General features: G+C 36.0%; 1 protein-coding gene and 1 long non-coding RNA gene across 7 annotated transcripts in view; both read right to left on the bottom strand.

The window, feature by feature from the left end:
* Window positions 1–391: 391 nt before the first annotated feature.
* The window catches only part of LOC121405953 (USP6 N-terminal-like protein), a 70,452-nt gene continuing 43,070 nt past the window's right edge, over window positions 392–27,773 (bottom strand). For 3 of the 6 annotated variants that reach the window (XM_041596947.1, XM_041596945.1, XM_041596946.1), the window contains 9 exons: window positions 27,073–27,231; window positions 22,550–22,670; window positions 21,935–22,029; window positions 19,264–19,429; window positions 18,692–18,808; window positions 17,852–18,000; window positions 8,834–8,890; window positions 7,480–7,527; window positions 392–3,616 (listed from right to left, as the gene is read on the bottom strand). In XM_041596947.1, coding sequence (XP_041452881.1) covers window positions 2,651–3,616; window positions 7,480–7,527; window positions 8,834–8,890; window positions 17,852–18,000; window positions 18,692–18,808; window positions 19,264–19,429; window positions 21,935–22,029; window positions 22,550–22,670; window positions 27,073–27,231 — 1,878 coding nt within the window. In that variant the 3' untranslated portion in view covers window positions 392–2,650. The remainder of the gene's footprint in view (window positions 3,617–7,479; window positions 7,528–8,833; window positions 8,891–17,851; window positions 18,001–18,691; window positions 18,809–19,263; window positions 19,430–21,934; window positions 22,030–22,549; window positions 22,671–27,072; window positions 27,232–27,773) is intronic. The other 3 variants (XM_041596950.1, XM_041596948.1, XM_041596951.1) reach the window with 3 other exon arrangements.
* On the bottom strand, window positions 10,748–12,909 carry LOC121405954. Its single transcript, XR_005968733.1, has 2 exons — window positions 11,970–12,909; window positions 10,748–11,788 (listed from the first exon to the last, which is right to left on the bottom strand). It is a non-coding gene; the product is annotated as an uncharacterized LOC121405954 (long non-coding RNA).

Below are 27,773 nucleotides of genomic sequence, written 5' to 3' on the forward strand. Positions count from 1 at the left end.
ATGTCCGGGTGGTAGATGTCCGGGTGGTAGATATCCAGGGGGTATAGATATCCAGGGGGTAGATGTCCGGGGGGTAGATGTCCGGCTGGTAGATGTCCGGGGGGTAGATGTCCGGGTGGTAGATATCTGTTGAAAGCAAAATCACCATCTCAGATCCCTTGCACAAAGTTATCCTAAACAGGTTGTTAGCCTCAAGCTAAAAATACAGCCCACTGCTGTTCCTATCTTAATATGTTTCTTGATGATTATTTATTACAGAGATAACATTCACATCTTCAGGGCACATACGTCTTTTTAACACTTACACTTTTTTCAGGCTCTTCCTCCAGAGAGAACACACACCACATCAAATTTAAGAAAATATGATTTACCGCCTTTTTGTTCTACCATCACGCCATTCTGATTCATATACAAAAAACAAATATTATTGCAATCCTAAATTACAATTTACATTTACACATGTACACAACCTTCTCAGAAGTTCCATTAAAACACATTTTTTACTTAAATCAAAATACATCTAATGATATAAAATTAAATTTCATATACAATAAAATACTAAAACCTGTAAATCTAATCAAAGTGCAAAATTATTGTGTAGAACCCTACAAGGACATAGGTAAAGTTTAAAAAAACATCTTACTTTCCCAAAAAGAAAACCATAACACATCAGATAATTTATTGTCATACTTAGGCAATATTTGAATTACTTTACAGCTCTAATGACTAAAATATGCACGACAAGATGGCAAAAGGAAGAGATTTTAAAATGTATTCCAATTCAGAAGCTGGGATAGTAAGATAAATGTGATAATAAGCATTGACAGCCATGCACTTATATCATGTCATATTTGAATCAATCCAATTTAGTTCAATCCTCATAAAAGTAAAAATAATTATTTTTTTTTAAATTGTAGCAAAATGATGCTGCCACTTTGAAACATGATTAAAACATTATATGAACTTCCTGGGCCCCATCTTATAGAGAGATGTGATTGATCCAATCAACAGAAACTATGGAAAGCCAGATAACAGGCAACTAATTAATACATGAACATTTGATTTTGACAGAATGTATACATTAATACCCAAACAACCCACATCAAACGACATGTATGGGAATAGGTAAGGAAAGAGGAAAGGGGAAACTGAAGATTTTCCTACTTATCGCTGTACATAAATGGAAACTGACAACAATGAACATTTGCCATGAAAATATTAAAACCAATGTATTAAAAACATTGATATACACCTATGGCACAAACATACATGTAGAGTCCTATATCAAATGGTTCTTATAAAAAATTCAGAAATAGGGTAGAAATGTTCTCCTCTATCTAATAAATATACAATATGTACACTGATAGTTTTGCACTTGAAATAAAGATACTCCAAACATGTACATGGTACAAAAAAGAGACACACATGAAAATGAGTGTGTGGGTCTATGTAATTGGACATAGACTGGTAAATAGCCCTTCTCTTTCCTATGGGTACCTTTCTGAGGGCTAAATTTGGTCAGAGATTAGAACACCACTCTCTTTCTTTGGTTATACATATATGTATACAGAGTGGTGTGAATAAGGAAACACCAATAAGTAGTTCCAAAAGAATGGAGTTAATATGCAAGAAACAGCTCTTAAATATCATAAAATATGAACTTTCCAGTAGTGAATGATAGTATTGATAAAGACAAACACTATTTTATTCGTAATCTAATGACAGGTAACTGATAAAAGATGCATTATTGTAGTATCCATTAATACAAAAGTTAAATACAAACAATATGTTCGGGGAAAAAATGTGATAAAAGTTAATAGAATTAAGGAAGAAAAACCAAGTGTGGCTACGCACTAAAGATTTACTGGGTATACATCCCAAATCGACAACATATTGTATAATCATTTATACTATTCCTTGTTAAAATTTGTGTTAAAGCATGTTTTTGGAATATTGTGTTTGCACAATTATCAGAGTTTCTTTAATCTCCATTAGGGCATGTATGTGAATTAACCAAATTTCTTGGTTCATTTACAATAGTTTAGAAAAGGAACAGAAATATTAATATGGCAATAATTCATCAATCAAATCAATATACTGACTGATCTTTGTAATTTTGAGAGAATTCATGATTTTGTTTTATTTCCATGCTATTTAGAATGTAATGATCACTTTTTCATAAAAATATGAAAAGTTTAGCGCTCATAATTGATATGTCGGCCGTTGATCATTTAAATTACCAAATTTTCAAAACATATTTTCATTTCATCTGCAAAATTCAATTTTCCAAAACTTACTGATTTCTTGCAGATAAAGAACTTGTACTGTACCTTGAGGTATATTCTTACAATGTATTTCTTCAAACCACTTAGAAATGTTTAACACCTTTTAAAAGAGGCACAAGATGTCACCTATTGCTGCAGATATTTGCATTTTGAATAAGGAGGTGACTTATGACCTTTGACCCTAAGGGATTACACTACTTTTAACAAGCAATGCTCTGACTATATCTAATCTAATATTGTTCCTACATATTATTCTGGATGTTACACACTAGTTGGTCCTCTTTTACATTCTATCCTCTCCCATCTTTCAGTTTGACCTTGAATGACCTTTGAGCTTTGACATTTGACCCTTACCGGAGAGGTTTTCATATATAGGTGACCTGTGAATGAAAGTATTGAACGCCATTGATGGGACTGGCTGGCTTGCGTGTTGGCGATGTCCGCACAGGGGAGACACCTGCAGGTCGAGCTGGAGCGGATGCTGTTGCTCCAGGACTACGGCTGGGGCTAAAGCTCGGTTGCGACTGTGACCCTTCCCACGACGTCCTCTTCTGATATTGATGGGATGTCTTCTGTACTTCAAAGGACTGCAGGTTACCCAGGCTGGTGGGTTTGGTTGGGGGCGGAGGAGAGCTCAGCTGCGAAGAGGTTCCTGGAGCTTGTCCAGGCTCTGGGTAGGTCTTGAAGTTTGAGGAAGTATTGCCAATTTCAGTGCTTGCCGCTTGATCCAACCCTTGCGACATCCCCGTCACTCGAGGATCGTTCGTCACTCCGGTCACATAGAACATCCCGTCCTGCGCGTGAGCCGTTGGCGTTCCAACGGCTTCCAAAGACTCCTCCATGCTCTGCTCATAATGCGCATTGTAATAAACGTCCACATTATCGTAGAGGGACAGCCTTCGCTCACTGAGGTCAGTATGGGCGGGGCTGGACGGGGGCAAACTCTGAGGGCGCTCATTAAGTGGAGATGCCTTCCCTGATCTCAGGGTGCCCTTCTCATTATTAGAGTTCTGCCTCCTGTACGTAACGTCCACACCCGACATGTCCTGGTAGGGGAACCCTTCGACAAACTCGCGACCCGTCGGTGTCAAGTCGTTATTGCGACTGCTGCTGGGTTCCGACCTTGCGGGGGATCCACCGCTGTTCCTCATGGCTTGCGTGCCCGAAGAACGAGCCGAGTATTGGCTCTCAAAGGAAGTCACACTGCTGTAGTAACTCTCTTCTGGTTTGCGTTTGTCTGGGGAGGTATTCTGAGATGTGCCGTTTGAAGCTGAAACAATGGTACTTGTAGGAGTCGTTGGTTGGGAAGATGATGATGTTGACTGGGTAACCTGATCAAATGAAAACAAAAAAAATATAAAGAATTCTTAGAAAGTGACATTCCTATGACACAACACATCCACCTTTCAGAAATAATCCCCAAACAATGAAGATATCTTTTTTCAGAAAGTGACACATCACCACACACCAATCAGTAACGACATATAAAGTCAACTCCACTTTAATTCCATTTTTCCTATCGTCCAGACTGGATCCAATCTTTAGAAAAACAAGAGAATAATTCACATCAATCACAACATTGTGATTGTTTCTAACTGTTTTCTAAGAGAGATGTATTGAATAATTCCATAAACTTGGACCATATGCTGGTTATCCAGTCAACATCAAAAATATACTCACTTTTGTTATAATGTATTTTATTGAAATATTCATACTTCTTGATTTGTATGTTTTTTATGAAGATTTTGGTAAGTAAAGTTATCAATTTCAAAGTTTCAGTTGGAAATATACAACATCATTTGACAAGAAATTGGAAGAACTTGTAATACAAGATAAAGATGATAGGATGTTTTGAAGTGATATGTGAACTGGTAAAGAGCACTATTGACGTGCAGTGTTGACATTGAAGTAACTGCCCAGACCTAAAAGGAAAGTGGACGATATAAAGGACAAAGTGCTTAAAATGGGTGTTCCTGACGAAATGAAAGAGGATGACCCTCCGCTTGTGATGCTGTGGAAATGAAGCTGAAAGTAAAAAAGAGGGAAAGGAAATGTTGCTTTTTGCTGTGATATTTTGTGAATTCAGTTTGCTCGATTTCCGTGAAAATTGTCAGTTTTCTGCATCACAGAAAACCCGGGATTTCAATCAGGAATTCTCGCTTAGCCATACCCAAAGGATTCAAGAACCAAAAATGTTGTCGAAAGTCCATCATGACAAAAATCAACAAAGAAGTCTTTGGCCTGTATTCTTAAGTCGGGTTTAACTTAGACAATGGTCTAACTCTGCACTAGAATTATGGGGAGCCAAATATTCAAAAATTCTGTTTCTACATGTATTTAAGGGTGTAAAAATCTCATCGGCCAATGGGCCCCCACACTGTCCTCAACCAAAACAAATCAAATTGAAGCAGAAATGCATGCTCCTGATTGGTTGGTAAAGAAGTTGTGATTTAGTTTGGTATTGCATACAAGCACTTCCCTTTGTGAAACAGGGTCAAGTTCCTGTAAGTGAGAAATGGGTGTGATCAACAGGGGGAATTGCAATGAAAAGACAGAAGAAAAGAGAATGTCATTCAGAATATACATGTAAAGCAGAGAGTTTTGTGATAATTTCCCTCCTTTATAAACATATTTTAGGGGGGGCGCTGAGAATGCTCCCAATACTTTTTTCATGAAGTACATAAAATCTATCGCGTGTTTCTACACAGAATCATTAAGAACAGTTTATCTTTACCGGAATCGAAAAACAGGATCGCCCTTTAAGCAACCTGCTTCTACAGAGCGAATAATCTGATTAACTCACATTCCGCGTCGCAAATAAACAGATTAACACGGCAATAACCACCTCCCAGAGGTGGTTTTGAGAAACCGTATTTTGAGTGATGGGGTTATCAATAAACCGCATCATGTCGGTTTCTACAGGGAAGTTTTCCAGAATTCTGGATACTTACGCGGGTAAAACTGTTCAACGACTCACTGTAGAAACACGCCGAATGATTTACTATAACGCATACTTGTACATGATGCAGCATTTCAACATTGTCCAGATGCAGATCCATGCAAATTACTTGTATGATGCAATCAAGCTTATCAGCCTAAGAAAGTATTATTATTCACCATTGTACATCATAGGCAAGCTCTCCAAAACTGATACCAAAGTCTTTTCATATCATGCTGTACTATATCAGTACAAAATCATTATTTTCCTTTTCATATTTCCAGTATGCTAACCATACAGAATGGATTTAGAATTATTTTATCATCTACACATGTAGTATGCAAATCTAAATGCGTGCAGTAGCCAGGGGGCATACATATTATATTTCTAGCAGTGGAATAATACAAATGTCAAACATGCAATATTAGATTTCTTTTGTGAGACAATTTCAGTTTACTTCATGAAATAGATAAATTGTTTGTTTTGAATGAAAGGATGGAATACACTGGAACAATATAATTGAATGACTTGTGGTACATGAATCTCTTTCCATTTGTATTGTAAATACATGTGATGAGTGCATAAGACTCGAACAGTGATCTTATAGTCTTAATGTTCTCTCTGTATATCCAATAAGATATGTTTATATAATTTTATTTTAATTTCATAGTGTGTGCTGGGCTTAAAGATAAATTCCAGTTTTGGTAATGATCTCAAAATGACTTTTGACAGAATCTAATATGACCACCCAAGTGTCTGTTTGTATGAATAAAAAATATGTGCCAAAGGATTCTGGAAGAAATTGTGTAATTGCTGAGAAATCAGCAAAATAAGTGCGGATTCGGTCACTTCCGTCGGGTCTTTATTCCAGCAATATTAATACACTGTCCCACGGGTGCATATCTGTGTTGGTGATCTTCAGTGTGAACATTTTTCAGCGTAGATTTCAAGAATTCACAAAGTTCAGATTATGTAATTGTACCAGATCTAGATCCTCGATGATAATCTGACAATTAAGCCTGGTTTTACAGACGTTCTCATGAAATCAGTGTCTACTGCAACTACTGGCATTTCTCTTTAAGAGGCAAATGAATGAATGTATTTGTGATATGAATGGCAAATAAATATTCACTTTCCATTCATGATGTGACAGCATATCAAATCAAATGTACATACTGATTATATCATTCTACAAATTTTTCGCCCACACAAGACAAGAATCTTGGCAAAAGATTCAATGTAATCCAGAGATTTGACAAAAATAATAGCTTTAGTTTTTAGAAATTCTTTTAGTTATAATCATTTACCCTTATTTCTTCTATGAATGAAAGCTATGAAATGAACAAACCTTGATTTATTTATCATAGTATGAACTACATGTACGCACTATACATATGCATGTGTATGATATGGAGAGCATTATTTCAGTCTAGGCGAGTGGGTGTTGTGTGAGTGTAATGAAACTAGATTTTTTTTGTTTATGGTTTTTTTTAGTAGGATGACACTGCGAAGCATGCTGGACCCCTCATTATAAATTCTGAAATTCAAGCTTGAGTATTTATTCTCTCTTTGTTAAGGAAATCAGATCTGTACTATGTACATGTATTAACAAAAACAGATAATAATTTACCATCAATTTTATTTCTTTCATATATACATGGCTTTTATTTTGCAGACAATTATTTTCAATCATAAGATTTATTGCAGACAATCTTACAATAGATCTATGGCACACTAAGTCCATAGAATCAATCTCTGGACAGTTTTCAAGATTTTGCTGATATATTCAATGATGATATAATCATCACAGAATAATCTTTTCGAACATGTCAATCTGATGCTAGTAGTCATGCACCGGGCTGGCACCAGTTGGCACCAGTTGGTTCCAGTTTGCACCAGCTGGTTCAATTTTGTGCCAATGCAAAGCGGCTGTGGCGCCTAGTGGTGTGCAGTAGCTCAAATTGCTTCCCAACTGGCACGTGGTTGCGCGTAATGGCGACCAAAATTTCAACATGTTTGTGAGCCAGTTTGAGCAACTGCACACCACAAGGCACCTTATTGACGACACTAGGCACCATAGCTGCTTTGAACTGGTTCAAACTGGCACCATCTGGCACGAGCCTTGTGGACTCCTAGCATAACATATGTACGATTGCTCAAGCCTGAATTACAGAACTTTGTGAGGGGGGTGGGGGTGGTTATAACGTGGGTTAGATCATTCCTGTTTCGTGCGAAGGTTTAGTTGCGACCTCTCACCTCTTTGAAAGTGACGTTCTTGGGTTTAGCAGGAGGAATAGGTTTAGTCTACCAAAACAAGAAGGTTAGATATTTAGCACATCAAAAACACAACACACACGTACTGAAATCAGACATATCCATGTAACGATAGTACACAGTTCCAACACAGATTAATAACCATTTCATGCAATCACATAGAGCAATAATAGCATGTTTCATAAAACTTGCTGTAGTAAAACAATTAGTTAAAAGCTACTGAAATCCTTTAATCTGATTGGCTGATAGCAACTTTGTTATAGAAATTGTACAATATCTTTATGAAGCAGGACCCGGAACAGCATATTGTATTCCATGAAGGAATTTCGACAAGAGATTTTCAGTGAAAACTGCTGCTACATGTATATGTAGTAGCTGAAATCCTTGCAACTGATTTATATAGTTGGGAGCAACTTTGTTTGTGAAAATCACTGATAAATTGTGAAGTGCTTTGAGCAGTCATAGATTGATAAAGCGCTGTATAAAAGCATATTATTGCTATTATGAGGTTAACATACCAATTTTTTAAGGCCTAAAAAAGAAGATCCATATATTTGTTCCTCAGTATAAAACCTTAAACTTCGAGACCTCTATCCTGTATTAAAATGGAAAAGTCTTGGGTGTGCCTTTATTCTTGCACATTCTTTTATTCAGTAAAGATCTTAATAAAGAAAATCGTCAAATATCTTTAAAAACCTCTACTATCAAGCTAGGCTGGTTGTCAGAGCTCAAATGGTTTAGGGAATAACATTTGCTGTTTTTAACGTAACATTTTAGGTAACCCACGATCGATCCAATCATAACAATTTACACAGCGGTGCTAGAGAGAAAGGGAGGAAGAGAGAGGGGGAAAGGAAACTAAAACAAAAGATTACTAGTATTTCAAAACTATCAATAAAGAACACAAATGAAAAAGCAAATTGGATTGAAACCAACATAAGTGTTGAAAGTAAAGAGCAAGTGCATGTGTATATCAATATTAACAAAATCTTCATAAAACATATTTAACACGATTGGCATGAGTAAAAGTATGTTTAAACATTCATACAAAGTTTGGAAAGAACATTCATTGTACTGAAATCTTAGATATATCCTTTATACCATCTCCACCTCATGATACATTTCTATCTCTATTCTGAGATAATGATTTGAAACTTCATTAATAATGTCATAATATATTCCAAGCTTTTCATGCAAATAAAGAAGCAAGATCAGAGGCTGCCCAGACAGAAGATAAGCAGCGAGTGCAAAGAACAAACTGAGAAACATACTGTACAAGCTTTTTTTTTAGATTAATTTCTGTATTAGAAATTACAACTCCTAGCAACATGCTCACCTGATTTTGTTTGTCTTTTTCGGACGTGTGAGGTTGAGAAACGGTGGGAGATTGGGACTAAAGGACAAACAGACATTGAGAAAACAAGACAAAGATACAAGCAGACACATAGCATTTTCATGCAAAAGTTTGTTAGCCTTTTTTCTCAATAGCAACATGTAAATTAAGACTAAAGCATAATCAACACTGGAGAGAAACAAACTTGCTCAGTCTATCTTTGCAAAGGGATTTCTTTTTATTAGAGTTTTTTTTTTCTTTTGGGTTAGTTTATTAAAGGACAAGTCCACCCTAACAAAAACTTGATTCGAATAAAAAGAGAAAAAATCAACAAGCATAACACTGAAAATTTCATCAAAATCGGATGTAAAATAAGAAAGTTATGACATTTCAAAGTTTTGCTTCATTTCACAAATACAGTTATATGAACGAGCCAGCTAAATCCAAATGAGAGAGTCGATGATGTCATTCACTCACTATTTCTTTTGTTTTTTATTGTTTGAAATATTTTGATTTTCTCGTCATTGTCATGTGAAATGAAGTTTCATTCCTCCCTGAACACGTGGAATTCCATTATTTTAACATTTTGTGCTTCAGGCAAGGAAGTCCTAATAGTCAAATTCGTAAAAATTGAAATATTGTATAATTCAAACAATAAAAAACAAAAGAAATAGTGAGTGAGTGACATCATCAACTCTCTCATTTGGATGTAACTGGCTCGTTCATATTACTATTTTGTTAAAAATAAGCGAAACTTTGAAATGTCATAACTTTCTTATTTTACATCCGATTTTGATGAAATCTTCAGCATTGTGCTTGTCTGATTTTTCTCTTTTGATTCAATTCAACATTTTTCTGAGGTGGACTTGACCTTTAAACACAGATTAAATTGCTCTCTCTCTCTCTCTCTCTCATGTTCAGACTGTTGCCAGAGGGAGGGGAAAGTCCTAATCCTCTGTAGATTTCTCATCAGTCTTGTCTGAGCAATCCAGAAAAATGATCTCCCTTATTCCCTCCCAAAGATTCAGGAACAAATTTTGGAGGAGCGCGATTGTTGAGCTATCAATCGATGGGCATATTGAATACCAGTATGCCCTTTCATGTAGGGCAGATGTGTTATACCATGCAAAGCCGGTACAACATCATAAACAACAAAAGTCGGATGTAAGAAATACAATAAGTTTGAGACAAGACGAGAGAGATTATCCCCTCCCCTCGAACAACACCGCAAAGACACCGGTATCTATATCGGTCCACACCAGAGAAGCATTGAAACAACACCCGTTAAGAATCAAACTGATATTGGTTTAACACTGATTGAATTGCTTGAATGCCAAATTGGTGTTTATAGCCTAATGTCAAACCGGTGTTGTTCTAACACCTCTCTGGTGTGGACTGTGAACCGATATAGATACAAAGCTGGTGTTAAATTGACACCGGCGTTTTTTTCAGTGAATAGTCTACAGGGTCGCTATCTCTCTCTTCACATCTCTCTTTGTCTCTCTCTTTGATTATGTCATTAGCCACAATTAATTTTGCACTGTACTAATTGCATCTTCTTGTTCATGCACTGCACTAACTGTTCCTAGGAATGTGCACTCTATCATTAGAAATCTTTATCAGCAGTAAACATTATTTTTTCAACCGAATCAACCTAAGTCTTTCAAATCAGTTGCAAAGTTGCGCTCAAATTGCAGGCTTGCATTTTGAAAACCTAAAGTTCAATTTGACTTGCTTTAGTTAGATTTGATCTTCAATCATAAATTTGCAAGAAGAAATTTGCAGTGGATTGCAACTTTTTTGACAAAGCTCCATTAGATATTAAAACAAATCTATCAATTACTAGTATTTTTTTTCAAAAATGCAAGCAGCCAAAACAATACAACAAAAAAAGACATGCGAAACAAAGATTTGTCATAATTAGAGTTATTATAGTAAAATTGTTGTCTAAAATCATACCCATACTAGTTTACTACTATCTCAATTCCAAGGATTTAAAATAAATCTGAATCAGCTGTTAATAGTGATCAACCGAATATTAACACTTGTTGATTTAAACATAACTCTAAGAGATTTTGATTCAAATCTGTTGAGATTTAAAGATTAAATCTAAATTTAATATTCAAACTAGTCACCATTTACAGCCAATCTTCGTTTATTTCAAATCATTGAAATCTAGAAAGTATACACTCATCAGGATGTTTAATAAAGCTTTTGCAAAAAAATGACATAAAAACGTGTCATGCTTTCAAAACAAATCCAGCTGTGATAAACAGTAATTTTTACAAAATAAGCTCACATGACAATTGTTTTATGTTGACATATCCACAAAACATGACATATACCCCAGCCCAGTAGACCAACAAGATGCTCAAATGACAAAATCTACAAAAATTGCTCTGCCTGGACTGTTTCTTGACTTGACCGTTTCTTGACTCTGAGCAAATGGTACCGATCGTATTGCTATCACAGCAAATAATGTATTAGAAATAATTTAGCCTATGGATATTTCTTATATTCAGTGTATCAATGTTTTATTTTTTCAAGTTTCTCTTAACATGCAGCAATGGAGATACACAGACATGGAAATTTTAGCAATGTTGGGTGCTTACGTAAGAATTAAACCACCAGCTCAATAATTTTTCTTTTTCTTCTGATTTGAATCCTCATATAAAAAACAAAACATCAGTAGAAAGTTTTAGAGCAACACTCTAACCCACACATGAGCAGCACTCTGGCGCTTTGCGGTCTACTCCCTGCCGGTGCAAACTTCAGAAGGTTCAGAAGGTTCTTGTCATTGTGGCATGCAATTCTAATGAATAAATCATTGGAGAACAATCTGCAATGTTCCACTTCAACGGTGGTGTAAAATCCCAATTAATGAATGTTCAACTTTGCGTGATTGTACAGAATTTCGCATTCTGTGAAAGAAAGGCATTCTATTAAACTCAAACTTGCCTCATTTAAAAGATTGATAACTGTTTCACCTCAGTCAAAGTCTCAAGCCATTGCAAATATATAATGGCTTCTTGTACAATCCCATGTTCCACTGATACCAATAGTGACTGTTCAACTTTGCGTGATTGTACAGAATTTTGCATTCTGTGAAAGAAAGGCATTCTATTAAACTCAAAATTACCTCATTTAAACTGTTTCACCTCAATCAAAGTCTCACGTCACTGCACTATATTTTGGCTACTTGAGATACCATTCCCATGTTCCACTGATATGATCCAATAAATCTAAATCTAACAAAAGCATTTTCCTTAAAAGGTTACTTTTTACATGTACATTCAAGAAATGTCTAGGATTAGGGGAGCTTGTGCTTCAAGTCGTGAACAAGGAACAAATGTTATTCTTGTTGGTAGCATCTGTCATTTGAGCATCAGTCACAGTGTAAATTGGAACAATTTCCACATTTCATATGGGCATCCATCCGAGGAGATATGTCAGACAACCCCCAAAACAGCAATTATATAACAGACAATGGACAAAATTTAGCAACAAAAAACAAGCATCAACCTACATGATTGCCTATTTCATTTGTTATACTTTGCATTTAATTTTATATGGGGATGGGTAACAATAATCATGTACATGTACATCTATTTAAGAAATAGCAAAGCAACAAAAAAAAATTTTTACAAGTACTGATTTTTCTTAAACCTAAATGTTTCTATTATAAGTACATGGAAGAAGGGTCTAATCTATTTTAAAGTAATGAAAACTAGATGTACATGTATGTACCTACATCATTTATCCGGTCATATTTCAGGGTAGATTTGCTCAAATTTGGAGTTATGGATTACATGCAGCAATGAAAGGGTATGCTATGATGTGGCTATTCAGAAGCAAGAAACTGGTATTGCCTCAATTCCAGCATTCTCTTGTTTCTAATTCCATAATTTATCACAATTACAAAATCACAATCCACTTAGTCTACAGGCAAAGACCCTTTACTGATATATTATTGGAAACCTTTATTACATCTACTAACAAAGAAACCAATTTGTCAACTTACTGTTTTCAGTAAAAGATCCAAATTGACTTTTTTGAAAGTCTCATATTCAGGACCTCTACTGTACATGTACATATTACGACAATGGCTCCTTAATTCAAACTCCCCTCCCCAACCTTTGCAAATGGGAATTTTTTTAAAAATTGTGTTAAGGAGCAACAAGTATTTTCTCTACTTCAGTTCATTGAGGCCTCTGCATATTCTCATTTATTTTCTTGTGATGCATTCCGAGACATGTGCCTACAGTATTGCCTATTTTGGGGTAATTTTTAAAAGCCTTTGGTTGCACTCAATTTCTTACTTATTTTGACGGTCACTGAAAAATTACCAGTAGGCCTGTTGGAATCCGTGACCCCCTCCACATACAACACCCATTAAACAAAAAATATATAACAATTGTAAAATAGAACCTATGGTTTAAAGATAAAACACATTGATCAATTCATTAAAATTATTCCATTCTTTTGATAACCACAGGCCTTTTAACATAAAGCCTTTTAGCAATCATTTCTCAAAACATTTTTTTAGCAATTGATCGCATCAGCTACAATGCACAATCAATCGTGAAAACCAATAACCTTTATGTTTAATAAAGAAACCCAGAAGAAATTCTTTCCTGAATGATTTACAAAGAAATTATTTGGCAATATATATATATATATATGTATGTATCAAATATAATCCTATACATGAACATAATCCTCTGAAATATATTTACAAAATGTACATGCACAAACCTTTAATACTCCATAATGAGTTCCCTAAGTTAGGTAAATACAAGTCAGTCACAATAAAAAAATTATCCGCAAATAAACATGATCAGCTAATAAGATAACATGACCTAGAATGCATGATAAAAACAACATCTCCGTATAGATGGTAAAATATGCGAATAATCAAATAATTACTATCTACCTGTAGTTACATGTATATTAGTATACAAGACATGATTACACAAGTGAATTATATATATATATATTTCAAGTGCGACATCCAAAAGTGATTTCAGGTAAAATTACACAAAATATATCTAGGCCTATATCATTATAACTGATTGTGCTATGCACGTAAAATGTAAAGAAATCCATGAATACCTATGTAACCTGAAACGTACTATTAAATGTCATACGATGAAAATCAGAGTTCCAAAATGGATATAGTATACCTACATTGTAAATATCTGTCTTTACATGTGTACATGTGCATTTCGTTAATTTGTTGCATTTCTGAAAGGAAGTATTTGCTATTTAAAGAATTACATTTAAGTGAAATGCAACAGTTCTTTTCTTTTTGAAATCGTTCTTCTATCATGGAACAATTCAATTCTTTTCAAATTTAATGTCCATCTAAATTGCTTCAATTTGCCACATGCATTCGTACATGTATATCTCGATACACAGTAGCTTCAGCATGAAGAATGAAATATGCAATATATACAGTGCGTCCCAGAATAAACGAAACCGAGATTTAGCGATCATTTATTATAACTTAATCATAAATAGAATAGACAAATGACCTACCAATTTAAAGCTTAGAATCTCCTCTTTCATCTGATATTACTTAGGTTATTTCTTATTCACGCATGAGTGAGCAAAAACAATTTGAAGAAAGGATACCAAAAACTCATTTGGCGGGGGTATCTGGGTTTCAAAAGGAAAGCACGTTTTTGATAAGTTCAATATCTCCTCTTTAATTTGGTACCAAAATTACAGAAAATGGTCAAGAAATAAAAAAGTTCTGGTCATTTGAAATAAGGCTTGTATTTCCATAATTTCATGAGATAAACGTGTTTTCACCGGTTTCCGACAGAAGCTTTCGAATGGTGAACAAAAGATTTAATGCAAGGCTGATCGTCAACAAAACAGAGTGTCGAGTGAGTTTGAAAGCCAGCCTGGAGAACCTCTTCATTTTATGAAATTATTGAAATTCAAGCCTTATTTCAAATGACCAGAACTTTGTTATTTCTTGACCATTTTCTGTAATTTAGGTATCAAATTAAGGAGCAGATATTGAACTTTTCAAAAATGTGGTTTTCTTTTTGAAACCCAGATACCCCCCGCCAAATGAGTTTTTGATATCCTTTCTTCAAATTGTATTTGCTCACTCATGCGTGAATGAGAAATAATCTAAGTAATATCAGATGAAAGAAGAGATTCTAAGCTTTAAATTGATAGGTCATTTGTCTATTTTATTTATGATTAAGTTATGATAAATGATCGCTAAATCTCGGTTTCGTTTTTTCTGGGACGCACTGTATATATATATACAGTGCGTCCCAGAAAAAACGAAACCGAGATTTAGCGATCATTTATCATAACTTAATCATAAGGAAAATAGACAAATGACCTACCAATTTAAAGCTTAGAATCTCCTCTTTCATCTGATATTACTTAGATTTTTTTTCATTCACGCATGAGTGAGCAAATACAATTTGAAGAAAGGATATCAAAAACTCATTTGGCGGGGGGTATCTGGGTTTCAAAAAGAAAACCACATTTTTGAAAAGTTCAATATCTCCTCTTTAATTTGATACCTAAATTACAGAAAATGGTCAAGAAATAACAAAGTTCTGGTCATTTGAAATAAGGCTTGAATTTCAATAATTTCATAAAATGAAGAGGTTCTCCAGGCTGGCTTTCAAACTCACTCAACACTCCGTTTTGTTGACGATCAGCCATGCATTAAATCTTTTGTTCACCATGCGAAAGCTTCTGTGGGAAACCGGTGAAAACACGTTTATCTCATGAAATTATGGAAATACAAGCCTTATTTCAAATGACCAGAACTTTTTTATTTCTGGACCATTTTCTGTAATTGAGGTACCAAATTAAAGAGCAGATATTGAACTTTTCAGAAATGTGGTTTTCTTTTTGAAACCCAGATACCCCCGCCAAATGAGTTTTTGGTATCCTTTCTTCAAATTGTTTTTGCTCACTCATGCGTGAATAAGAAATAACCTTAGTAATATCAGATGAAAGAGGAGATTCTAAGCTTTAAATTGGTAGGTCATTTGTCTATTCTATTTATGATTAAGTTATGATAAATGATCGCTAAATATCGGTTTCGTTTATTCTGGGACGCACTGTATATATATATATATATATATATATATATATATATATACTATCAAGATTAATAACATGTACAGGTATGACCTATTTCAAATTTTCCTGAATTGTATCAATATGTGTATACTAGATACAATACAACAAATAATGTTATATTGTTCTAATTCAGGATTTTAGACTAATTGCCATGTTCATATCCATCATTACAAAAACTCCTTTTGGTGGAGAGAATAACAGAAGTTTTTTTGTATTAAACACCCTGGCCCATATTCTGAGGCTGGGTTCAGCTCAGACCATGGTCTAACTCTGTGCTAATATTATGGGAGCCAAAAACTAAAAAATTCTGCTTATATTGTATTTTTTTTTATATCTACTATTTTGTTTCATTTTGCTTTCATAATGAAGAAAATATTTCAGTTATCATTCTGAGACAGTTATAAATGATTTGAGTGTCAGAAGAGTTAATAAACTGAACATGTACTAATAGAGATTTGTGCACCAATTGGCTCTCCATAGTTAAACTTCAACTTTAAACCGGAGTTGAGAATACGAGCCTTTGTACAATGTATGTAGTCCTGAAAAGGACTGTTTGTTATCTTTCTTGGCTATTGAGAGCTCTTAAAAGAACTGTTACCGATGTTTCCACCAGCATGTTCTCAGAATGACGACCAGAACACGCTGGTCGAAACAACGGTACAGTTCTTTTGAGAGCTATCAAACAACCAAGAAAGATAACAAACAGTCCTTTTCAGGACTAGATACATAGAGTTCACCGCAAAAACTTCCATTATAACTCCTTTTTGGAGCCAGAAATCTCCATGATAGCACCATTCTTTTATGCGATGTTGAAGAACAACTGAATATTTATATAGCGCCATCTACAGTTGAAACTGAGCCAATGAAGCAATTTATAGTCCTTTGCAATATGATTACATCTACATTATTGTAAAGTGAATTCTTGGGAGTGTTTCATGAAACAAAATAGTGAATTTGTTATAAGCTACTGACATCCTTGGATCTGATTGGCTCAGAGCAAAATTTGTGAGTGAAAAATCACTGACAAGATGCTTAATGAAAAACTCCCCTGTTCTACATGTATTAAAGCCAGATGACTTCCAACTGATCTGCATTAGGAATATATATATGCGAGATGAAAATGAAGAATTATGATCGCAAGATATCAATGACTGTGTTTCATTTGGATGTTTGCCCCAATGGCAGTTAATCCAACTTCCTTTCATTATTCTCAAACAAAAGGCTATAATCGGAACACTTGAGTAACCTCAACCCTTCAGAGAAATTTGAGTAAGGAGCAATTGTCCATGGAGCAAATACTTGGGGAGTATTTTCATGAAAATTATTTTCACTGACTATTATTACAAGCTACTGAAATCCATGCATCTGATTGGCTAAGAGCAAATTTGTCCATGAAAATCACTTACTTTTTCATTCATGAAACACTCCCCTGGGTCCAGTAACACAAAGGTTAGCGGTTGATCGTACGCTTGATTTTCATGATTGATTGTACATTGTAGTCAATGCAATCAATTGTAGAGAAATGTTCTACGATCATTGCTAAACTTTGTGTTACGGCCCCGGTCACTACCGCTTCACTGTACCTACACTTCTCACTACATCACTGCAACTGGTGTCTATTTGATGAAATACATTGTACATATATATTCTATAACAGAAATTTTAACACAAGCTATCCATCAAGTCCACATGCATGCGTATATGTATGAGCTTTTCACACCAAAATAAGCTGAATACTCCACAAACCACCAAAACGTCCACCACAATAAGCACAGTAATTCATGCAATGTTCATGCGACGAGGGACATCTCAATCCTCGCTAGGGAAGGTTGAGGGGGATCTACTAGGATTGGGAAGCTACTATGACATGCACAGCATGCTGGTTTAGCGTTGTGTTACCTGTTTACTGGTGCCATTGCTGACTGGCATGGCCGTTCGTAGCCCCGTGGCTTGGCTTATCGACGGTTGCCGTGACAGTCCAAAGGGAAGGATGGGCATCTCATTTTGCTTAGCGGGCGGGGGCACCAGTAGCTTTGAGCGTTTCAATTCTGGAATGAGAGACAAACACAAATGCAAAAGAGATTAAAGAGAAAACAATGAGAATGTTTCTGAACTGCAGAATCCTTTGCCATACAAACCTGAAGGATGGTTCCACAAGATATGTATGTCCCATCCCTTACCTGATCTCCTGGAGAACAAGGTACAGGAGTGCTCAAAGGCTCTTTCCCTGGAGACATCCTTTAACCTGATATCCATTTCAGTAGGACAATAAAAGCTTTGTCACTCCTACCAAAGGCAAGCTTACTAGACCTCCTGGAAGACAAGACCAAAAAGAACTCGAAGGCTCTTTACATGAAGACTTCCTTACCTCCTATCCCCTTCAGGACATGAACAATTTTGTCTCTCTGGCCAAAGTCCTCCCCTTGATCAAGAGCTCAATGGCTCTTTATCTGGAGACATCCTTATACCTGACATCTCTTTCAGAACATTGACAACTTTGTCTTTCTGATGAAAGGCAAGCTCACCTGACATCCCCTTGTGCATGTGGTAGGGTACATGCCTTGAGCAAGGCAAAGAAGAACTTGATAAGTCTTATTTCACGTATTTATTACCCGATATCCCCCTACAGCAGGGCATCTATGACCTCACCATCCCTATAACCAAAGTCAATGACTAACTGCTCTCCTAAGCACCTGATCTTCCCTTGAGCAGGCAAGGAACTCCAGAGCTATTTCTTACCTGATATCCCCTCCTGTAGGGCATCTATGACCTCATCGTCCCTGTAACCAAAGTCAATGACCAACTGCTCCTGTAGGTACCTCACGACCATCTCCATGTCCTTCTTGATCAACACTCCTGGGTAACAAAGAAAAGGGAAAAAGTTAAAGCACAACGTCTCGGGTTTTCATGGGGAGTTTGACACCATTCGGATATAAATCACGCACAGCAGTACCAGATTTATGACTAGCAGATGTTATGTCATGCCACTGGATATTGCCTTCATCTTGTAATGTCATTAATCTAACTTTTTATGGCCCAATGGCTGCCCTAAGCTACAGGCTTGGTTAAGAATTTGTCCATCTGTCCCCTCAACCATCCATCCATCTATCCAAACCTTCATTCCTCGTTCCCCCCATCCACCCACTCATCCATTCAATGACCAATCCATCCATCCACCCACCCATCCTTCCTTCCTTCCATCCATCCATCCTTCCTTCCATCCTTCCTTTCTTCCATCCATCTATCTATCCCTCCATCCACCCACCCTCCCACCCATCCATCCACCCACCCACCCATCCATCCATACTCACTTCTGTGTAGTTTCATAAGGGTATACGCCATTGATATGAGTATCTTATCTCCTTCAAGCATGAATATATCCCACAGCCTTAGTGTGAGAGGGAACGGTACTCTATCCAAGAAACATTGAAAGAACCACTTCATTGAGTACAGACTCGTGTGGATCTCCAATCGGTCCTACAACACAAAAGGAATTCAAAGATAAAACAATAAATTTGCAACAAATAAATATGTCATGAGAAAGTATTTTAAAATCAAGATTAATTGTCATCCTACATGTATTAATATAGATCTAAGTCTGGTACATTAACATTAACTTATGTTTGAGTAATCATGAAATCTTAGCTGAAAGTTGACAACACTTATGATTACTTACACAGAAAAGCATATGTGGGACACTGTTCTAATATAGCTTGAAAAATACCCTGCCTGTACTTGTGTACATTTCTGAACTGTTCTAAAACAATATTAAATTCTAAGATATGCTGGTGTTATGCCCTAGTAACAATATGCATTCACAAATTAATAACCAGTAGAAGTCTAATAACTAGAATACTAGCATATCCCTAATGTTGGTCAAATGCTTGGTTGATGCTTTAGTAACATAAAACTACATAAAAACTTGTGCTCAAAGGTAGGTGAACCCTGCCACAAAATGCACTCCTTCATGCGGAGTGTCGAATGTAGACAACAACACTTCAATGTTCGGTGACCCTAGAGTAACAAACTATACTGAACCAACCGACTTCAGAATAAACATGGCAGAACTTGTAACACTCTTAAAGAGAAATTCCAGTAAATGCTGATTTCATGAGAAAGTCTGTAAAACCAGGCTTAATTGTCAGAATATCATCGAAGATCTAGATCTGGTACATTTACATAAACTGAACTTTGTGAAATCTTGAAATCTACGCTGAAAAACGTTCACACTGAAGATCACCAACACAGATAGGCACACGTGGGACAGTGTATTATTATTGCTGGAATAAAGACCCGACGGAAGTGACCGAATCCGCGCTTATTTTGCTTATTTCTCAGCAATTACACAATTTCTCCCAGAATCCTTTGGCACATATATTTTATTCATACAAACAGACACTTGGGTGGTCATTATATTAGATCCTGTAAAAAGTCATTTTGAGATCGTTACCAAAACTGGAATTTATCTTTAAATGTGTCCATTTTTCTGGTGGGGTTCACTAACTTTTGAGCATCACTGTTTACCAATAGTACATTTGATTTATGGTCGTTGTCCATGTAATCCAAAATAAAACATTAACTATATTGTTTGAAGGTTTGCATGGTGGCATGTACAATTGCTGATGTGGTTTACGGTACACCATGTGGAGTGTTATAGAAACAGTGGATAGAAGAAGAGAAGTGGATAGGCGAGAAAGTGGAGATTTGAGATTAGAGTATTCTTGAAGACGGACAGTCAACCTGTCCGAAACGTCGAGTCTCTCTACTACTCATCATCTCTACTCGCCGACTCAAGCCAGCATCTCCTCATCAGCTCTACTACTCAAGCTGTTCTCACTCAACATTCCTTCTGGTTTACAGTCCTTTTCAGGACTATGTTTTCAAGAAAGAATACTCTAATCTCAAATCTCCACTTTCTCGCCTATCCACTTCTCTTCTTCTATCCACTGTTTCTATAACACTCCACATGGTGTACCGTAAACCACATCAGCAATTAACTATATTGTATAACTAAGGAACAGAATACCTCCTGCTTCTACCTCCTTAATTAATACCCTCTATCACTTAGTCAAAGATAATTAAGTACATGTATTTTATAGTATCAGATTCCTATTATAAGAACCAAGGTCTTTCATAGGCTTAATAGAACTCGTAAACTGACACCAATCTTTTTCTTCTCACTAAATACAGTTTAAAGTGATCTATTTTTGGATTATAAATTAAAATTAGCTCTCCAGGGCTTTGTATCTACATGGGTTGAAACTTGATACAGAAGCCCAGAATGTATTTTATGAAGCCAAGTCAAATTCTCTCACATGCAGGTTTTGTTTTAACATCCTTTGAAATCATTGATTTGATTCTCTTTATTTGATTCTCATATAGCATTCATTGAAATTTCTTATATTTGTGGGAGTAGTTCACATGCACAGACCCTAAATTTGAGAGGTTCATGAATACATTGGTCTTGAGAGAAGACTAGCACGAGTGCAAACTCACTTTCCCTTTAATATTGAGTCAAAATGTTTCATAAACAGACACAAAGCTTCAGAGCGGCTAAAGTACGTAATCAAAATTTATCTTTTTCAGTCTACCACTCAGACCTCTAATATGCAGTTGCAAAGTAGATATACAATCTAAAAGAAATTTTGGCAATACAGTGTACTATCAAAAATACAATTGTAGACAACAAAGGGCTACTTTTATCCAGAACTGCACATATGATACCTGGGGGCTGTTCCATTGCACTGCTCAAAAAAATATATATCTACCAAGAACCTAGTCCTTCAAAGGTGCGACCGAAAGTGCCAACTACCAGATTCTTTCTGACCTTGGGTTCTTGAGGATGTTTTCATGTTGATCTTGATACCTGATCAGCTTAGGAGACCCAGGAATAAAACATAAGACTTGGAAAGACAAGGAGCCTCCCATGTACCTACATGTATTACAAAAGGTCAGACTCAGTTGGTCGGACCGAGTACCTACCAGATTCTTGCGGACCTTCGGTAGGAGTTTCTTGAGGATGTTTTCATGGTGATCTTGATACCTGATCAGCTTGGGAAACCCAGGAATGAAGAAACCTGAAAGATATTTCAAGCAATACAGTAACTGTCAACAAACAAATTAGTAGGTATTTTAATGCTAACTGGATTTGCTATCACTGAAGAGCTGAAAAGTTCAACTAGTGTTTATACAAATGTTACTTTTTTGTAAAAGATGTCAAAATAAGTAATTTCTCTAAGATGATGTCAGAAGGACAAACATTGCTCATTCTTAATAACAAAAAAACAGGAGCTCATCACAGTTAAAGAGAGCTTAAATCACAAGATGATTTTCCCCTCCACATATATTTTTGCTAATTAAGGATCATTTGATGTATCTCCCAAACCCAGCTGGTGTAGCAGTGGTCATGTAAGCCCAGGTGAATAGGTTCAAATCCCACGAAGGGCAATGTACTCGTCTAACATTCACTTATTTTAATCCCATACGTCCGTAAATCATGAGAGCACTTTGCCCCCATATCATTGGCCAAGTTGGCTTGAATATTGAAATATTTGGCATTGAAGATGCAGTGTTTGGCGCCCTCTGTAGTTGACTTACCATGCATGGCATGCTTGGTGTCTGTCAGTAGGATAAGAAGAGCCCAGAATGCTTCTTCTTCGTTAAGGTACATGAGAAGGAGGGCTGCTATTTGGCTCATCCCCTGGCAATATCCAACCTCCTACAGAAAAATCAAAGAAAGAAGATGATGAAAAATCAAAATTTGAGAATCATTTTCGATAACCATATTTTGGTAGCGCATGATGCAAATACCCACACAACCCAAATTTGTTTGGAATTGGTCCATGGGGCCCCAAGATATGACCTCATGAAGTCAATGTGGAGCGTTGTGGCCCAGTGGATAAGTCTTCTGACTTTGAAACAGAGGGTCGTGGGTTCGAATCCCAGCCATGGCGTAATTTCCTTCAGCAAGAAATTTATTCACATCGTGCTGCACTCGACCCAGGTGAGGTGAATGGGTACCCGGCAGGATTAATTCCTTGAATGCATGAGCGATGAAAGGCAGCTCGAGCTAAAGCCGGGGTAATAATAAAAAAACAACGCGCCTCGGAATAGAATATTTCTAGATAGATGGCGCTATATAAATGCCTATTACTATCATTATTATTAATGTATTATTGGCCTGATTCTAAATGTTAGGAACCAGGTCAATAATACATTGACTTCAATGGGGCTAATAATGTATTCATGAGGTCAAGTGTCTGTTATTAATATCTAATACTTGAGTTTGTGAGTACAAGTCATGATGTATCAGATCAATGTTTATATTTTTTATCCTGACAAGATCATCCTTAATATTAAAATGAAAAGTACTTATGTCAGAAGTACTATCTGATAACAGATGCTGAAAATCTCTCCAAATGTCACAACATTAAACCCATTCACAACAGCATGACACTTATTCATCATTGAGAAATTTGTAATTTTTTAATATATTTCAGAGATACCATAGAGTCACATGAATGATCACATGTCATGATGAATGTTTCTCCAGTATATGAGTGTACATGTATATCATAATACTCAAAATCTATTAAATGTCACAAAATTAAGCCTATCCATGTCATAACACCAAAACATAATTGAGGTTTTTTTTCATTTTCTGTACATATATTTGAAAGATACCATAGAGTCACGTGACTGGTCACATGTTGTCATGAATGTTTCTTCAGTATGTGAGTGTACATCATAATGTTATCTCTATGTGATCAGGGCAGGAAATGATGCAAGCTTAAGATGGATCTCCTCAACAGCTCAGTCATCTTTAAGAGATAACTATCAGGGACCTCCTAAACAAATCCCTAAGGAAAGAAGTTTATTGCTTTCTTTAAAAAAAAGGAATTCTTATCATTGACATAGTATATCCGAGTTGCATTGTTTATTTATGTACTTGTTTCTACCTTTTCTCAAGATTGCCATCCAAATTTGTGTTCCTTTGTTAAAAGGTTTACGGTTCTTTCGGTTTCGGTTCTTTTCAAATTTTCTTATTCCTGCCATTTATTCATTCAGGGAAATACATATGTACCGGGTTTACAACGAGGAAAAAAAACTTCAGAACAAGGGACCAACTTGAAATTATTCTCATTACCCTAGCAACTCAGTTTAACAATTTCGCAATCTTTCTCTTCATTATTCATTCATACACACTTCTGCACTTCTATTTTCCCCTCTTTTTTTTTAAGTTTTTCATATATTTGGTTTGACCTTAATGTTCCTTCTTGACTGACTTGACTTGTTAGCATTTCTGACAATTTCTACTTAATTTTTGTTTCTTAATCTAATTACTTGATGGACTCTACATTTCTGTTCAATAAGTCATATCATGTAGCCTTGAAATTATACACTTTCACAGAAATGGCCCTTGCATCATCATGATTTAATTCTTAGAGCCTTACATGCAGCTCAGGAATCGTCTGCAATTTGATTCCCCAACTTTAAAATATATATTTAGCTGACATGTAGATTGATCCCATGTTACAATTCAAAGAATATATGGGAATATTTAAAAACAACTATATTCTTTGATAAAGTATGGTTGCAAGTTGCAATTTATTATGCAAATGATATCTCAATTTATCATTGAAGAACTTTAAAGGGATGGTCCAGGCTGGAGATATTTATATCTCAATAAATAGAGTGAAATTCACAAAGCAAAATGCTCAAAATTTGATCAAAATTGGATGACAAATAACAAAGTTATTGAATTTTGAAGATGACGATGTGAATATAACTGTTTTCACAAAATATTGCTAAACTTTAAAATTCAATAATCTTGCTATTTGTTATCCGATTTTGATAAAATTTTCAACATTTTGCTTTGTGAATTTTACTCTATTTTATTTAGATATATTTTCAGCCCGCACCATCCCTTCAAACAATAAAAATTGTAGATATTACCAATCCAAAAAATGAAGCATGATTGCTATATAATAATAATATAGCCCTATGAATAAAATCTATCTTGGAGGGTTAATGACAGATACTGTACAGTCACTTCCAAAGCCATCCAGATTGAGAATAGAGATACGGCTTTCCAGCGGATTAATGCCATTGTCTTTGGGCAATTCTTGAGCTGAGAGAAGAACTTGTGGAAATCCCACCAAAGATTTCAATCTCTAAAAAGCCCTAGATGTATTCAAATCCCACAAATGCTCATTGTTTAAGGCATGATAATGCAACTCTTCTTGGAGGCCTGGGAATCGACAATGCATACAACAGACAGGAAGATGAGGGGGGGGTGTTTCAAGAAGAGTTTTTGTCAGTGATTTTTTCATGCTAACTAGCTCTCAGCCAATAAGATGCAAGTATTTGCAGAAGCTTATAACAATCATTGATGTACGTAAATCACTGACAACTTTTTTCATGAAACGCTCACCAGAACAAAAGAATGAGATCTAGTGTTTCTGACTCTCGCCTTTCATAAGGATGTGGGTTTGAATCTTAGCCCTGGCATAATTTCCTTCAGCACGAAATTTATCCACAATGTGCTGCACTTGACCCAGGTGAGGTAATGGGTACAGGCAGGAAGTAATTCCTCAAAAAGCTGTGCGCACCAGAATCGGTAGACTAGCTTAACCGGGGTAATATAGGAGCACCTTGAGCACCTAGCAAGGTGGATACGTGCGTTATACTAATCCTATATTATCATTATTATTTCACTGCTCCCCTTTTGTAAATTGCCATTAGTGTAGATGGTGTACAGATCCCTACAACCTTCATAGGTAAACTTCAAATACATTGTAAAGAAGCTCAGCAAAAAGAAATCAGTTTCCAGGCACCTTGAGACAGCTCATCCTATCATACATGCACATTATATGCTTCTATTCTCAAAATGATGATGAATGTTACCGAGATGAATTACTGACATCGTAATGAGTGCACAATGGTGTCATGATTCATGTTTTATTTAAAGGTCATTATGATTTATCTGTGTGATATCATGAGTCATGTCATATGATGTCATAATGATGTCACAATGATGTCATCTTTGATAAGGATTTCATTGTGATGTCATGAGCTTGTCTGCTTAACCTTGAACTAAACTTATTGCGTTAATTACTTTCAACTTTCATGAAAATTATCAGAACTCCGTTATTTCAAACAAAGAGAAGTTTCTCACATTGTTTTTTATAAGATGAAAATAAGACGGACAAACATGTACATTGTAGGTTTGGATAAATCAGGATAAATGATGGCCGAAGAAGCAAGACTATTATCGACTATTAATAGGACTTTCTTTTTTAGTTTGAAATGGCTGGTAAGACAGTAAGGGGGTGATCGAAGAAGATATGGAAGAAGCAAGTGGTGGAGGAGAGTAGGAAGGTTGTATGGAGGGAGGAGGATGCACCAAGTGGAAGAAGTGGGGTGAGGGTGATCTTTGTGAATGCAAGGTAAATCCCACAATCCCAGGAGTCGGGAACTAAACGAGGTGGCCTGTAACACAAAGCTTAGCAATGATCGCAGACACACTTTTCTACGATTTATTCCATTCCAATGTACAATCAATCGTTAAAATAGAGGGTACGATTAATCGCTAACCTTTGTGTTACGGGACCTAGGTGGGTGTTTCATATAAAAGCTGTTTATGTGTTACGAACGACTTTACAAACAACTGGTGATCCTTTCTTGATGTAATCATGCGCACCAAATTTTATGTGGATTTAGCTCCTAAGGCCTGTATTCTGAAGTCAGGTTTTAGTTAAAATCAGGTTTAAAATTTTGGTTTAAGTATGGATAGTCAATTTTTACATAAATCACTAACGGTAGGGATATCATATTTCAGCTCATTTGGCTCTCAAATCATTCATAATTGTCTAGGAAGTTTGAATATATGATTGTCTTCACCATCGATGAATCAGGAAAGAGCACAGTAAACATAAGAAACATACATTTGACACTTATGTCTACCCATAATTTTAGCAGAGTTAGACCATAGTCTAAGTTAAACCAGACTTCAGAATACGGGCCTAAGAGTCACCAGTCTTTACTGAAGTTGATCACAACTTACAGACAGCTGTATGAAACAGCCCCAAGCTTTGATACTTGGATGAGTGACTACATACCGTATTGTACATAGAGTAAGCAGCGAGGATGTGGAAGAGAGCTTGTTGCTTGATGCCGTATCTATCCCTGAACATGATGTGATTCCTGAAGGTCCGATTGACGTCCAGATCAATCTGCCTGATGTCCGGCGAGTACAACCTTGATCTCGCTTTCATTTTCTGAAACATAGAAAAGGGATAGGGAATTTGAGTATTCAGTTCTTCATTAAATTTGCAATCACAGAAGTATTTTGGTATTAAAGATAAATTCCAGTTTTGGTAACGATCTCAAAATGACTTTTTACAGAATCTAATATAATGACCACCCAAGTGTCTGTTTGTATGAATAAAAAATATGTTCCAAAGGATTCTGCGAGAAATCGTGTAATTGCTGAGAAATAAGCAAAATAAGCCCGGATTCGGTCACTTCCGTCGGGTCTTTATTCCAGCAATGGTAATACACTGTCCCATGTGTGCCTATCTGTTTTGGGGATCTTCAGTGTGAACGTTTTTCAGCGTAGATTTCAAGATTTCACAAACTTCAGTTTATGTAACTATACCAGATCTAGATCCTCGATGATATACTGACAATTAAGCCTGGTTTTACAGACTTTCTCATGAAATCAGTGTTTCCTGCAACTACTGGCATTTCTCTTTAAGCTGCCACTCACTAGTCTGCAAGCATCATCAAACATTTGTCGTAGGGAAGTTACATGTATTTT

Source organism: Lytechinus variegatus, chromosome 19, assembly GCF_018143015.1.
Source record: "Lytechinus variegatus isolate NC3 chromosome 19, Lvar_3.0, whole genome shotgun sequence".
NCBI classification, from domain to species: Eukaryota; Metazoa; Echinodermata; class Echinoidea; order Temnopleuroida; family Toxopneustidae; genus Lytechinus; species Lytechinus variegatus.